Source organism: Podarcis tiliguerta, assembly GCF_965153285.1.
Source record: "Podarcis tiliguerta genome assembly, chromosome: 1".
Classification (NCBI taxonomy): domain Eukaryota; kingdom Metazoa; phylum Chordata; class Lepidosauria; order Squamata; family Lacertidae; genus Podarcis; species Podarcis tiliguerta.
The window spans coordinates 67,670,510-67,684,942 of NC_139534.1; the positions used below are offsets into that span (position 1 = coordinate 67,670,510).

The following is a 14,433-nucleotide window of genomic DNA, read 5'->3' on the forward strand; positions in this document are numbered from 1 at the left end:
TTAGCTAATGGGGTCTCCCGCTGCCGCCGCGCCGCCGGAGCACAATTTATGTTCTCATCCTGAAGCAAAGTTCCTAACCCGAGGTACTATTTCTGGGTTAGCAGAGTCTGTAACCTGAAGCATCTGTAACCTGAAGCGTCTGTAACCCGAGGTACCACTGTACACGTTTTCTTGACAGTGGACTCCAAAATTCCAGATGACTCCTGCCAGCAATTTCATGTAGTTGTTAAGCAGCATGGGGGATAAAATCGAACCCTGCAGAACCCCACACAGGGCTGAACAAAACTCCCTCTGAAGATGGTCATCCAAGTAGAGTTGGAACTACCGCAAGGCTTGGAATTATACTCTCATTCAGACACCCAAAGGCCAAAATGCAACTGCGGCCTAGCAGTTTAAACACAGGAGAGGTTTGTCCTGCCCCTTTTCTTTTTAGAATAGCCCATTATGTAATGAATCATTACAAGCATACAGAACTCTGAGGGTAAAAGCAATCTCTTTTTCACCTTTGGAGGCGTTTGGCACTTAGCCAGTTGATTAAATAAAGATGCTTTGTTTGTTCACCTCATCTCTGGGCTAAGGGAGAGAAAACAGCAAAAACAAAGCCCTCCCCCTAAATGGATGCTTTCTCTTTTATGTAATAGAAAGGAAGAGCTATAGGACAGAAGCCTTGCATCTCGTCTCGCATTAGCAAAGGTTCAATAAGCTCTTATTCGCAGCAGGACTAGTGGCTATATCAAAGCTGAGGTAGAGGAGTGCTATGAAAATGCAATCCTTCTTTTTGAGTACTGCTCAAGGGTAAATGTGTCATCTATTTCAGCATGCAAATGAAGAAGAATTCGGTGGCCTTGAAGTTTTGCATCATCCATAGAAAAGCTTTTCTAATTGCATTACAGGCCACAGTGGTATTAAAAACAGTCAAATACAATAAATCTTGGTGTAGTAATGGAGCTAGGTAGGTAATCTTACACTTTACGAAAATCATTTTTAAATTTATTTTTAATACATTAAGAAATAGTACAAAATATTGTGCTAAGTGCATAAAATAAACCTCATGCTTTCTCAACAATTACTATATGCATATTTAAAGATGGTGCAATGATTTGCATCATAAATACCTTCTATCTTGTATTAAGAATGTAGATATAAAAATGTAGATGTTTGTGTGTCCACACACACACACACACACACACTCTGTTGCATACCACCCCAATCCCCAAACAGTGCGAGATTCCAAGGGTTCCAGGCATTTACCCAGGGTTCAGTTTCCTTGGAATGAGATACAGCAGAGAGAAGTAGAAAATGGTGCCCCTTAAGGATTGGTATTGGGAGCTGTGCTTTTTAACTTACAGTGGTGCCTCGCAAGACGAAAAGAATCCGGTTTTTTTGTCTTGCGAAGCAACCCTATTAGCGGATTAGCGCTATTAGCGGCTTAGTGGCTATTAAAGGCTTAAGGGATTAGCGGATTAGCTGCTAAAAGGCTATTAGCAGCTTAGCGCCTTAGAAAAAGGGGGTGGGGAGCGAAAAAAAATCGCAAGAATCGCAAGACATTTTCGTCTTGCGAAGCAAGCCCATAGAGAAATTCGTCCTGCAAAGTGCATTGAAAAACGGAAAACCCTTTCGTCTAGCGGGTTTTCCGTCTTGTGAGGCATTCGTCTTGCGGGGCACCACTGTATTTGCAAATAATATTGAGTTAGGAGCAGGCAGTGAGGTGGCCAAGTTTGCAGATGACCTAAATTGTTCAGGATTGTTAAAGTAAAAAAGGATTGTGAAGAGCTCCAAAAGGACCTCTCCAAACTGAGTGAATAGGCAATAAAATGGCAAATGCAATTCAGTGTAAACAAGAATAAAGTGAATGCATGTTGCAGCAAAAAGATCTTAATTTTACATACATGCTCATGGGGTCTGAACTGGTGGTGTCGGACCAGGAGTGAGATCTTGGGGTCATAGTTATATAGCTCAATGAAGATGTCAACCCAGTGTGTGGTGGTCATGACAAAGCCAAATTCTATTCTAGGCATCATTAGGAAAGGAAAGGAAAATAAAAATGTCAATATAATAATTGTTGTTGTTGTTTAGTCGTTTAGTCGTGTCCGACTCTTCGTGACCCCATGGACCAGAGCACACCAGGCACTCCTGTTTTCCACTGCCTTCCGCAGCTTGTCAAACTCATGCTGGTAGCTTCGAGAACACTGTCCCACCATCTTATCCTCTGTCGTCCCCTTCTCTTTGTGCCCTCCATCTTTCCCAGCATCAGGGTCTTTTCCAGGGAGTCTTCTCTTCTCATGAGGTGGCCAAAGTATTGGAGGCTCAGCTTCAGGATCTGTCCTTCCAGTGAGCACTCAGGGCTGATTTCCTTAAGAATGGATAGGTTTGATCTTCTTGCAGTCCATGGGACTCTCAAGAGTCTCCTCCAGCACCAGAATTCAAAAGCATCAATTCTTTGGTGATCAGCCTTCTTTATGGTCCAGCTCTCACTTCCATATATCACTACTGGGATAATGCTGTTATGCAAATATATGGTGTGACCTTATTTGGTGTACAGTTCTGATCCCCTCGTCTCTTAGAGGATATTTTAGAGATGGCAAAGCTTCAGAAAGGGGCAACTAAACTAATCAAGGGGCTGACTCCTCTGTGAAGAAAGGTTGTACGCTTGAGACTTTTTAGCTTGGAGAAATAGCAAGTAATAGGTGACATGGTAGAAATTTATAAAATTATGCAAGGCATGGAGAAAAACACTAGAGAAAGTTTCTCACCCTCATAACACTAGAACTTGTGGCCATCCAATGAAGCTGAATGTTGGAAAATTTAGAACAGATAATAGAAAGTACCTATAAATGCAGCACATGGTCCAACTATAGAACTCACTCCCCCCAGAGGCACTGATGGCCGCCAAGCAGGATGGCTTTAAAAGAGGGTTGACAAATTCATGGTGGAGGAGGCTGTCAATGGCTGCTAGTCATGATGGCTATGCTCTACCTCCACAGCTGGAAGCAGCCTGGGCTTCTGAATACCAGTTGCTGGAAACATCAGGAGGGTAGAGGGCCCTTTTGATCATGTTCTGCTCCCCGGTTTCCCATAGGAATCTGATTGGCCACTCTGAGAACAGGATGCTGGACTAGATAGGCCATTGGTCTGATCCAGCAGGCTATTCTTATGTCATGTAATGTTATGTTTAACCAGTTATCATTGTACTGAATTTGTAGCTTTTTTTGGACCTAGTATCAAAGAAACTTCAATAGTCTTTATTTTCTTTACTTAGGTTCTTAAACTAGAAAGAAAGAGTCCTGCTGGATCAGGCCAAAGGTTCATCCATCCAACAGACAAGTTACCACGGAAACTAAAGAACTTTGGGAAATGAAAACTGTTGTGGGGAAAGATCTTCCTAAGGTGACTTTCACATTAGCCCCTTTACACTAGAATTGCCATCCTTTGTGCTCTCACTTTTTTACGGGGCATCCAGATAACACCATTGTCAGCCTGTGCATTCCAGTATCTTCTGTGTTTTTTGACACAGGCTTTTCGTGGTAAAACACAGTTGCAACAGCAGCCTATCTAACATGAACAGGAAAGGACTATGGAGGCTTTTAGGGGTCATACTTTTAAACCTTTCCTAGACCCTTTTATTTCTTCCTGATTAGTGTAACTAGAATTAATTATCCCTTGAACGGCTGCGGTTAATTGTCCCTATGCCAGTTTCTGTTCTTGTGGGGGGTGGAGGCTTCAATTATTGGCTTCCTTTCCATTTTATATCGTCAAGTAGTTCTGTTTGGCTAAATTACCCACACCACAAGGATAGGACATAACAGACAATTAACAAAGGCACCATTAGTAGGCTATTTCCAAATAATCTTTGCTCCTCAGAAAGCAATAAAGCTGGATGAACTTTCAAGGAAGACAATGGTAGTTAAAATTGCAGAGAATATTTGATTAAGAGGACTTACTTGGGAATATATGGGAAGTCAAACCTAGACTAATTGTTTGTGTGGAACCTTTTGTTTTTGTTCCACTTCTTGATAATTGTGGAAAAGCAATGCTTTGGCAGCACCATTAGGCTCTAGTGTAGAAGCAACCTAAAACTGGAGGTTGTTACTCCAGATAGCCTTGCCCTGCACAGAATGGTCTAATCCTAAATACAATCAATTACAGCTGCTAGCCCCATGCTCAATCCTCCCAAATTGTCTGTGCTTGTACACAAAGCCTTCCATCAGTATTGGCATAATCAAGTACTGCTGCTGTATTCTATTTATTTCAATGGAGTTTGCCCGGGAGAGCCATATGAGCCTCACTGACATGAAAGGAAGTTGTACACAGCAAGTGTTTGGTGAACTGCACTAGGGGTTGCCAGCTAAACTGGGGGAAATATAGGCTAATGTGTTTCTGTCCCTTTAGTTGCAGGTTGATCTGCAGGAATCGGCTGCTGGAGCTTTTCATGATGTGGAGATAAATGCCTTCACCCGATAACACCTGCCGATAAAACCACTGCTAAAGGTTTTACCACCACAGGGGTAAGTTCAAAACCTGGCAGCTCTAATTGCAACCCCTATCAACACATCTAGGACAAGGACAGTGTATTCCTTTGTCTTGGATGAGGCTTAACAGTTACCTTCTCACATCAATGAGATCGTAAGCACGGGCCTGTCTATTATTTATTAGGACCATTAGAAATGCTGGATAATTGATGACCTTCACTTCACTTCAGGAATCCCCTCCATGCCACTTGAGACTAAATGGTCCCACAAGAACCTGCCCAGGTACTGGAATTTGGTGAAACTGTTGTTCTGTTGAGGGACCTTTTCTAAAAAATGAGAGATGTGGCCTATCCAGTTTTTTAATTCTAAAATTTCAGGTGTTAAAATTAACTGGAAAATTGAGTACGGACAACTCATTCCACTCCATGAAAAGTTCCACGTGGCAGTCAAAATTGTGACAATTGCTACAGCAACAGCAGGGAGCCCAGTATCTTATAGCACTAGTTTTCAAGCTGGATGCCACCAGCATTTTCCAATTTGTAAACTTAGGCCTACCTGTAAGCAAGTTCCTTTGGAAGTAAACAAAAGGAAAGACAAGGCTGGATGGGTATCCAGGAAACTTTCTATGGAACAAACTCAGCAGGAAAAAAAGATAACAAATTTTGTTGCTACTTTGAGCTCAGTTTTGTGGCTGAATTTTTGAAAAACCCTGCTGCCTGGGAAAAGTTATTTTTGAATTATAATGAGCTTACATTTGCCTGCATTACTTGTTTATTAAATGGTGGTTTTTTTGCTTTACTTATATGCTGCTGTACTTTTGGATACAGTTATATTGAGGGAAATGTTGCTTGCTTATTCTTCTTATTTATATGAGCTGCTTTGAGCTCAACATCATTGTTTGAATAGCAGCATGCATATATTAAATCAAAATCAAATCAAAGGTCAACAGTCAGTCCTGGAATATGATCCTTCCTCCTCACTGGTCTTGGGTGGTAGACCTCTCTTTGCTTATAGACACAGCCCATTCTCCTAATATAAAGCTAGGTGTCTTCTACATTAGCCCTTTCCACTGGAATTGCAGTGTGTACACACCCTCATTTTTGTTCCTTTCTCAATTTGATTCCAGTACGCATGTTAAAAATGCAGGCTTGTTTGTAGCCAAATTAATAACGCTGAAAATAAAGGTCCTATTCATGGATTTACACACGTGCATTGAAAGAGGGATGGGGCTGCTCTGCTCTTGTGTGCCCAGGCTAGCTCTGCCCAGAGTCCTAGTGAGGATGTCTGAAGAGGAATCCCTACTTGAGAGCAGCTGTAGGATTTCCTCTTTGTGTGTGCACACTTGATGTTCAGAGGTAGGGCTAGATCAGGTGTGGGGGGGGGGGTGGCTAGGGCCAGCAGCACAGCCCCACTTCTAATTAAGTGCTTCAGTGCCCAACCTGTGTGTAACACATGGGGAGGGCAAAAGTAAGGATTTGCAGGAAGTAGCAGGTTATATTAGAGCTCCCCCCTACAAACTTTCATCACTCTCAGATTCACAAACAACATAAAGCCAGGTAAGAAGAGATTTCAATTAAATTAATGGATTTCTGTGTTTATATAGCAAATATCTGGTAGAATGTTTTTTTTTTATAGTTGACTAGAGGAAAAAGGCCCAACAAAAGCTGACAACAAGTGTATTGTCACAAGAAGAAAGCTCTTCTCCCCTCTCCAATGTTTGAATGCTATCCTTGTTAAACTGGTCCTGGGAGACATAATAATAGAAACTGCTTAGTTGTACTTTTAAACTGATGCACCATGGTGCCCTCTTGTGGGAAAACAAGGGAAGATTTCTAAAATTCAAGAAAGCTGCTCAAATCATAGGTAAAGGTAAAGGGACCCCTGACCATTAGGTCCAGTCGTGACCGACTCTGGGGTTGCGGTGCTCATCTCGCTTTGTTGGCCGAGGGAGCCGGCGTACAGCTTCCAGGTCATGTGGCCAGCATGACTAAGCCGCTTCTGGCGAACCAGAGCAGCGCACGGAAACACCGTTTACCTTCCCGCCGGAGTGGTACCTATTTATCTACTTGCACTTTGACGTGCTTTCGAACTGCTAGGTTGGCGGGAGCAGGGACCGAGCAACGGGAGCTCACCCCGTCACGGGGATTCGAACCGCCGACCTTCTGATCGGCAAGCCCTAGGCTCTGTGTTTTAACCCACAGCACCACCTGCGCCCTGCGCTCAGATCATAGGACCAATATTATTATATATAAAAAGGAACAAACCACTTGCAACCTTCATTCATAACTACTAGTATATCAGGGATAGCCAACATGGTGCCCTCCAGATGTTACGAACTTCCATCAGACCCTGCCTACATGGCCAAAGGTTAGTTGATGGTAGGAGTTGTACTCCACAACAGCTGGAGGGCACCATGTTGGCTACCCCTGCAGTAGGTAATGTAATGGCAGAAAATAAAACAGATGGCAATGAAATAATTATATTTTTAATAAAAAAAAATTTACACACTGTATACAACTGACTGGGCAGCTTCCTGAAAATTTCCCCATCTTAGAGAATACAAAACAAATCTGCTGTACAGCCAGTAACTTTTTAAGTTTTCAAAATATAGCGTTCACTATTTGTAAGGCCTCAAAAATCTGGAGACTTTAGAGCGCAACAATCGAATAAAAGACCTTGGAAACATCTCCCTGGACTCTTGTGCTGTGTACTTGAAGTAGTTCTGTGGGTGTGCCAAGACATCAAACAATGCCTTTATCAGCTTCTTATCCTGAAAGTGTAAGAAAGAACTCAGTTGTCATTTAATATATTGTAGTTTGAGGGGAAAATAGTGCAAGCACAATTCTTGGTTCAGTTTCTATTACATATTAAGGTAAAGGACCTTCCTATTTCCTGTAATTCAAAGTGCAACCCACCAAAATGCTAAGGCTTAGGCCAAGTTACCCACGTATCATTGCTATCATCATTCCTGTGCTTACAGAAGTTGGAACAGAAGGCACGTATGATTGCTAGGCAATTACTAATGCTCAAGTTCACGTTAGAAACATCAGCATTTGCCATCAGCACTACTATTAGGCAGCAGGCTGAGACAGCAGTTTCAGGTAGCCAATTTATGGCAATATTAATAGGTAGCATATTGTCAGTTATTTAACATATACACTGCATGTTTACTGCATCAGTTATCAACATATCTTGAATCAACATTGCCTCCACCACTCCCTTCAGACTAGTTTTGGTTCTTGGGGAATAGAGGGATAGCAGCATGTTGCTTCTTGTTTAGGAGATATGCCTGCTGATCCTCCTCCTGTTAAGCTTCCTCTCTGTCACAGTAGATTGTAAAAAACCATTAAACCTTTATTTTCACAAACAGCAGTCACTCATGAGGGGATGTTTTCTTTCAGGAGATTAACTGAGCAAGTTTACCTTAAGGATCTCTTGATGATTTTCTGATGCATACAGTCTACCATCTCTGACTATGTCTTCTATTAGTTCCTGATAATCCTCTGTTGGAGACACACACACACATGACTTGCAAATATTCATTTGAGTTACATCAGCAGCACATACATGTATCTCTAGGCTGAACAGGAGGGATACTTACTACTCCTTTTGGCAAGTCACTCTGGGAGCATTTCCCTTTCTTTGGCTGAAAATGCTCCCAAACAGAATGTACTATAACCATCTATAACCAAGACTACAATTTTCAGATTAGCAGATTTAATACCTATTCTAAACAGCCTTCAAGAAACAAACTATACTGTTTAGACAAAGAGACAAAGTGTTCCATACCTGCTTTATATACTCGAGTATAAGCTGACCCGAATATAAGCCGAGGCACCAAATTTTACCACAAAAAACTGCGAAAACTTATTGACTCGAGTATAAGCCGGTTCACCACACTACAAACCTTGTGGTGACAGCAGCGGGGGAGGAAGAACAAGCAGCCCGAAAGAGCTCGTCCCTCCACCGCCGCCTGCCTCACTCGAGTATAAGCCGAGGGAAGCTTTTTCAGCATAAAAAATATGCTGAAAAAGTCGGCTTATATTCGAGTATGTACAGTAATCGGTCCATGGCAGAATTATAAGCAGCCTTGGAGACATATATAAATGCTGGCTATGTGGCAAACTTCAAATACAGCTTTGCTAAATAAATCTACTCTTTCTGTTAAAATCTGCCTACAACACTCCTGCTTTTTTCCCTTTCCCTTTTTTTGTATAATAAGCAAACAGCATTTACTATTTTGGTATCAAACGTATTAGCCTGTTTCCACTGGCGTGTTTTCAGGATGGAAATCAGGTTTCAAAAATGTGGAACAAATCCTGTTTCCAGCTAAGGAAGGTGGTTAAGTTGCCACTGACTGGCAGCAAAGCCAAAGGATTTAGGCCTTTAAGTGCTGCACTTGCAGGCCTTTGGAATCCATCATGCCATAATCACATCAGATTGTTACCCCAGGGTAGCTTGGGAAAATTGTGTCAAAGAGATTGGACGTACAAGGAAGATGAAACTTCCAATTTTCTCTGCATCTGCCTGAAACACTGATTAGTCCCAAATTCAACTTCAAAGTAGAAACTGTGAAGCCATTTGTACCATTATGAGAAAAGACACTTCTTGGGATACAGCAATAAACCAGTTACAGCTTTCCTAAATCAAAAAATAAAACCTACATTGCAGCAAAGCAACTTGGAGGTGTTCAGAGCCTAACTTGTCTCAAATACACAAATATACAATTTTGTGTAAAAATGTGAACTGGCACATAAAAGACAAAATCTGATACAATTTGAGAGTTATACCCCCAACAGACATCTGTCCCCCACCCCTTACCATCTTCAAAATATTTTCACATTTAATCTCATAAGGGACATGGGCAATACCCATGTTATTTTGTGTGGAAGCATGTCCTTACCTGACACATAAAAATTCACTTATATAAAATATTCTACCTATATAAAATTTTGATATCCCCTACTCCCAGACTTTGAGATGGAAAGTAAAAGCACAAATTTACACATTTAAACACCCACACTTTAGTTCCAGCAGTTTTTAAGGTTTCCTTACCATCGTATGTTACATAAGGGACCTGGAATCCTTTGGCACTATTTCCTTCATTGGACTTGAACTGGACCCAGAGCTTCTTAGACCTGGAAGTGAAAGCTATAGGGCGTTCGTAGGTTTGACAGGTTTCATATGTGGTCACAGAATTGGACGAAGCTTCAAAACAAAATGGACAAAAGGAAGGTATCAAACACCTGTTAGCTTAGGATTTTTCTTTTGAACAACAAAATACTTTTCTTTTATTCTCTTCTCACCAACCCACCCAACTATCTACCATCACCCCAACATGAATTGCCCTGAAGTTTTTTTTTCTGCTTCTCCATTGCTAGGATCCATCCTAGTAAAGGGCAGTTTATTTACTTGATGGCTACATGTCATACCCTCTGTCAGGGCTGGCTCCGGGTCCCAGCTCACCAAGGACCAACGCTAGCCGATAGTACAGTATCAAAGTCTTTATTGAAGAATAGTCTCCATTTACAAGTCTCAGCGTCCCAGCCCTACGTCTGGACTTTAGACCGGCGAAGCTCTGTCTGGATCTCCACCCCCCGTGCACCAGTTCAAGACTCTAATCTTACTCCACCTCTTCCTTCTCTCTCTCTTCCTCTGGGTCTTACTACCCCCCGGGGTCTCATTCCTCCTGGACTCTTCCGACGCGGAGCTAGACCCCTCTGACTCCTCCCCCTCTCTTCGGCGGGCTTTAGGACCTGGCTCCTTACCCGGGCTGCCCACCTTGCCGCCCTCCTGTACATTTGAACTTGGCGCGCGCGCGCGTTTTACTTTCCGGATGACCGTTTCCTCGCTCCCTGACGAGGGTGTGGCCACTCCTGCCTCACGTTCTCCCTCTGCCTGCGCGCTCCCTGATCCCGATGCCTTGGACTCCTCCCCCCTACTGCACCCTGGGGGGGACGCTGGTCCGGATTTCCAGCTGCTACTCTCTGAGTCCCCTTCTTCCCGAGGTGTCCCCCTGGGCACTCCCCTTGCCCTGACCATGGGGGCCCCTTTCTGTGAATCCTCCGAGTCACTGGAGAGACTCAGAGATCTTGGACTACTGTCGCCGCTGACATTTCCTTCCGACTCCTCCCCCTCGCTCTCTGTTTCTTCCCTCTCCAGTGACTCTGCTCCTGAACCCCTGACACCCTCATATGTCCCTCCCATTACTTCCAGATGGTTTAAAAGCATTGTGGGCAATGTTTCCAGGGAACTGCCACCTCCAGCCTAGGAACAACACCCCCACCGCATGCTGCAACAGAAAAAGCTATTGAGTGGGATATCTCAATGAAGAAAGATGGACCACGCCTCAACACTGGAGCACTAAGCAGCTTTCCAATTCTCCTGGGTTCCTATCACAAGTCTATGGTTTTGCTGACAATCTGACAATAAATACAAATAATAATAAAAAAAACCGTACATTTCAAACACATTACTTCTCTAAATTTGGTGTGATTTTTTTTTTAGTATTTTCACTTCTTGTATGTTTTAAAGTACTGTGATTTTTTTCTTGATTTTATCGTTTTATGCTTTTATTATTTATTTGTGTTTGTTTGTTTGTTTGTTATGTTTGTATACTACCCCACATCCATAGTTCACAACATAAAATAGATAAAAAACAAAAAATACATAATCATCATCACCATCATCTGCTTTGAGGTGTTTTTTTTAAAAGAACACAAGCAGCATATAATTTTTTTGAAATAATAATAAACTAGCTCATTGCACAAGGAAAAGAGAACACTAAATCCTTTTTTGTTCAGTAGCAAAACCTATCCCAAGCGCATGCTTAATGCCCTGCTTTGTGGGTTGCATAGAAGCTAAGAAACTGAACAAATCTTCTAGATGGAATATTGACTCTGCTTTGAATGTGCTATGTGGCTTTTGCCAAGCTATTTTCTCTCAACGCAGTTCTTACCCATTCTACAATACAAGAGGAATAATTTTCAGTATGGAGGAAATAATAAAATGCAGGGTTTTTGTAAAGATTGCAACTAAATAATGCATGTGAACACCTTGGGCAACTGAAAGCGAAATATAAGTGTTTATTATTAAAGGTAGTATTAGAAGGAACAGTACAGAAATGGTGGTATAATAGAATTCAGGTTTGCAATCAATATTCCTGTTTCAATGCACCATAAGGGAACCTTTGGCTCTGTTGAGGTCATTGGCAAAGCACACGTCAAGATTACACTCCAAAGATACAATTTGGCTCCATAAACATGCTATTTTTAGCTTTTAAAGATCTATTGCCTAGGAGCTGTGCCAAGCCATCAGCACAAGAAAATGAAGTGTTGAATCAACAAGAACAGGCCCAGCATGTAGCAAGCCATGACTGAAGCAGTAAAAATATCATATTATTTCCAAACTCACTTAATTCAGCAGGAGTAAAATCTTCTATGCCTCCCTAAATGCTAGCTGAGTACAGTACATTCAGAAAGGCTGCTCTTGGATGTGTATATGAAACTTAGTTAATGCCAAAAACAATGGTATTGTTTTTAGTAAGTTATACTAAGGCTGTGCATTCCTGCTGCAGGTGTCTGAAGCTGTGCACACATGACATTAGCCACAATCCATCTCTCCTGTAGTTTCTTGAGAAATACTGTTTAATGCATTTCTCCTCAAACCAGCTTCCATTCAGTTTGAAAACAGAAGCCACTCTCACTCCGCAGTTTAGCTGAGGTGTGAAAATTTGAAACAACTGTTGCACAAGCACAGATCACAGCTTCATGAATAGGAGTTGGGGAGTTGCATGCATTAAGGAAACCAAACAGGTAATGCCCCCTCTGGTGTGTATAGCAATGTGCAAATGCAGCATGAAATGCTGCTGGGCGGGGGGGGGGGGGGGAGCTAATGTCTACATAGCCAAAGTATCCCCACTGAATGGAAAGGCATGCTATCAGTGCTGTAAGGCCACTACATTTCAGGATCTCCTGAGCTCAACAAAACTAGCGGCAGCAAGAAGCTGGTGGATTGAAAGCTGCTACAAGCATGGAGAGTGGCGGGGGGGGGGGGGTTAGATTTGCAAAGGCTAAATCAGGCATAGGCAAACTCGGCCCTCCAGATGTTTTTGGCCTACAACTCCCATGATCCCTAGCTAACAGGACCAGTGGTCAGGGATGATGGGAACTGTAGTCCCAAAACATCTGGAGGGCTGAGTTTGCCTATGCCTGGGCTAAATAGTGGGAAATTGCTGCCAAACACAAATATGCATGAGTGCTTAAGGGGTTACTACAATAGAGCTAGATTCCTAGACTCAGCTAGGTCATGCTCCTTCTCCAAAGAGAAAGGAAGTAAAGCCTTCTTTTCCTGTTCCCTTTCTTTCCATAGCTTGTAACAGAATGTTTTTATTCAAGAATATTCTGCCTATGTTTTCCTTGCTGCTGCTTGGATAAATGCATGAATCTGACCTTTCGAATGTTTTGTAAGAAAAGCATTTAAAACTTACTTAACAGTGTATATATAGTCTGTTCAATGCAAAGGGTGGTAGAAAGAAGGAACCACTTCACAAACTAAACTAAACTTCACTTCACAAACTTCGAACTAAACTGGATTTGCAAAAAGTTTAACAGCCTACATTCCTAACACTTCACTGTGCTGCTTGACTTGGTGAGTTTAAACTCTGCTACTTGGAACTCCCGCTGGAGACTGAATTTAGCCCTGCATTTTGAATTCAGGCACCCCAATTCTTTCGTTATTCACCCCACACACGTAGGTCGCAGGGATACTTATTTTTCTTCCCACATGAACCATTCTACAAAAGCAGTCATTTTCAATGGTTGACTCTGCTTGCTGCTGCCAAAAGCCCATTCATCTTAGGACTTAGTGGTCTTGTGACTGCAGCCATCAGCAGATCATTTGCTCTCTGGCTCCACTCAACCAGCTGGCAGATGTACACCCCATGAAAGGCAAGCATGTTTGTGTAAAAAAATAAGATGAATTCCCTACCTCCTCCACCCACCACAAATCACTATAGTTCCCCACTAAATCTAAAATATGTCTGATCGGTGGTGTGTGTGTGTTTCACCCATAATGGGTGGAATGTATTGTTTAAAAGGCTGTTATACTACATTTTAGAGCTAGATTTTCACAACACTTGCTTAGGCACAGACAAAATGTAGCAAAGATGCATCAGGAAAAATACATTCATATACCTGACACGGAAACCTAGTTTAACTTACAGCTTTTTCTCATCACCAGGTAGTCTCCACATTCATCTTCTATTGGCAAAAATATTTCCGGAACCACAATCAGGATGCGGCGTTTAGGAGGAGGATTTATACTCCAAGTACATTCTGTGTTTGCAGGATAATTTCCAGGGTAGTTTGGGGATTCAATGTATCCAGTAAACTCTCCAAGCTCACCACCACAGTGCCTGTCTGGAAAAAAGGAAATACAGTGGTGCCTCGCAAGACGAAATTAATTCGTTCTGCGAGTTTTTTCGTAGAGCGAGTTTTTTCGTCTTGTGAAGCACCACGGCGGGGAGGGGTGGAGAGAAGCAGGGCAGCTGCCGCAGCCGGTCCTTGGACTCACCCGCGCCTTGTGGACACCGCGCGACGCGGCTGCTGGAGGGCGGCGGGGCTCAGGAGCGCGACTCCGGCTGCAGCGCTGGCTGCTGGCGGCAACAGCTCCCGAGGGGAGCGCGCGAGGGCGGTGGGCAGCGGCGCGAGGCAGCCGGAAGGTCGGCCGGAAGGTGGGAGGGAGCCGGAGGAGCCGTCAGCAGGAAAGTGGGAGGGAGCCGGAGGAGCGGGGAAGCGAGCGTGCAACCGTCACCATGACAGGAGAGGCAGGGCTGTTTCGTCTAGCGAAGCAAGCCCTTTGGAAAATCCGTCTTGCGAAGCACCTCGGAAAATGAAAAACCCTTTCGTCTAGCGGGTTTTTCGTCTTCCGAGGCATTCGTCTTGCGGGGTACCACTGTATGTTA

The 14,433-nt window shown here is 43.0% G+C and overlaps 2 protein-coding genes across 6 annotated transcripts in view; both read right to left on the reverse strand.

Annotated features, from left to right (window-relative positions):
- The window catches only part of DENND5A (DENN domain containing 5A), a 609,609-nt gene that overhangs the window by 486,076 nt on the left and 109,100 nt on the right, over positions 1-14,433 (reverse strand). The gene's annotated exons all lie outside the window — the stretch shown is intronic.
- SCUBE2 (signal peptide, CUB domain and EGF like domain containing 2) overlaps positions 6,939-14,433 on the reverse strand; it is a 50,342-nt gene continuing 42,847 nt past the window's right edge. For all 5 annotated transcript variants that reach the window (XM_083401730.1, XM_083401734.1, XM_083401731.1 and 2 more), the window contains 4 exons: positions 13,691-13,888; positions 9,525-9,677; positions 7,893-7,972; positions 6,939-7,239 (listed from right to left, as the gene is read on the reverse strand). In XM_083401730.1, the coding sequence (XP_083257856.1) occupies positions 7,087-7,239; positions 7,893-7,972; positions 9,525-9,677; positions 13,691-13,888 (584 nt within the window). In that variant the 3' untranslated portion in view covers positions 6,939-7,086. The remainder of the gene's footprint in view (positions 7,240-7,892; positions 7,973-9,524; positions 9,678-13,690; positions 13,889-14,433) is intronic.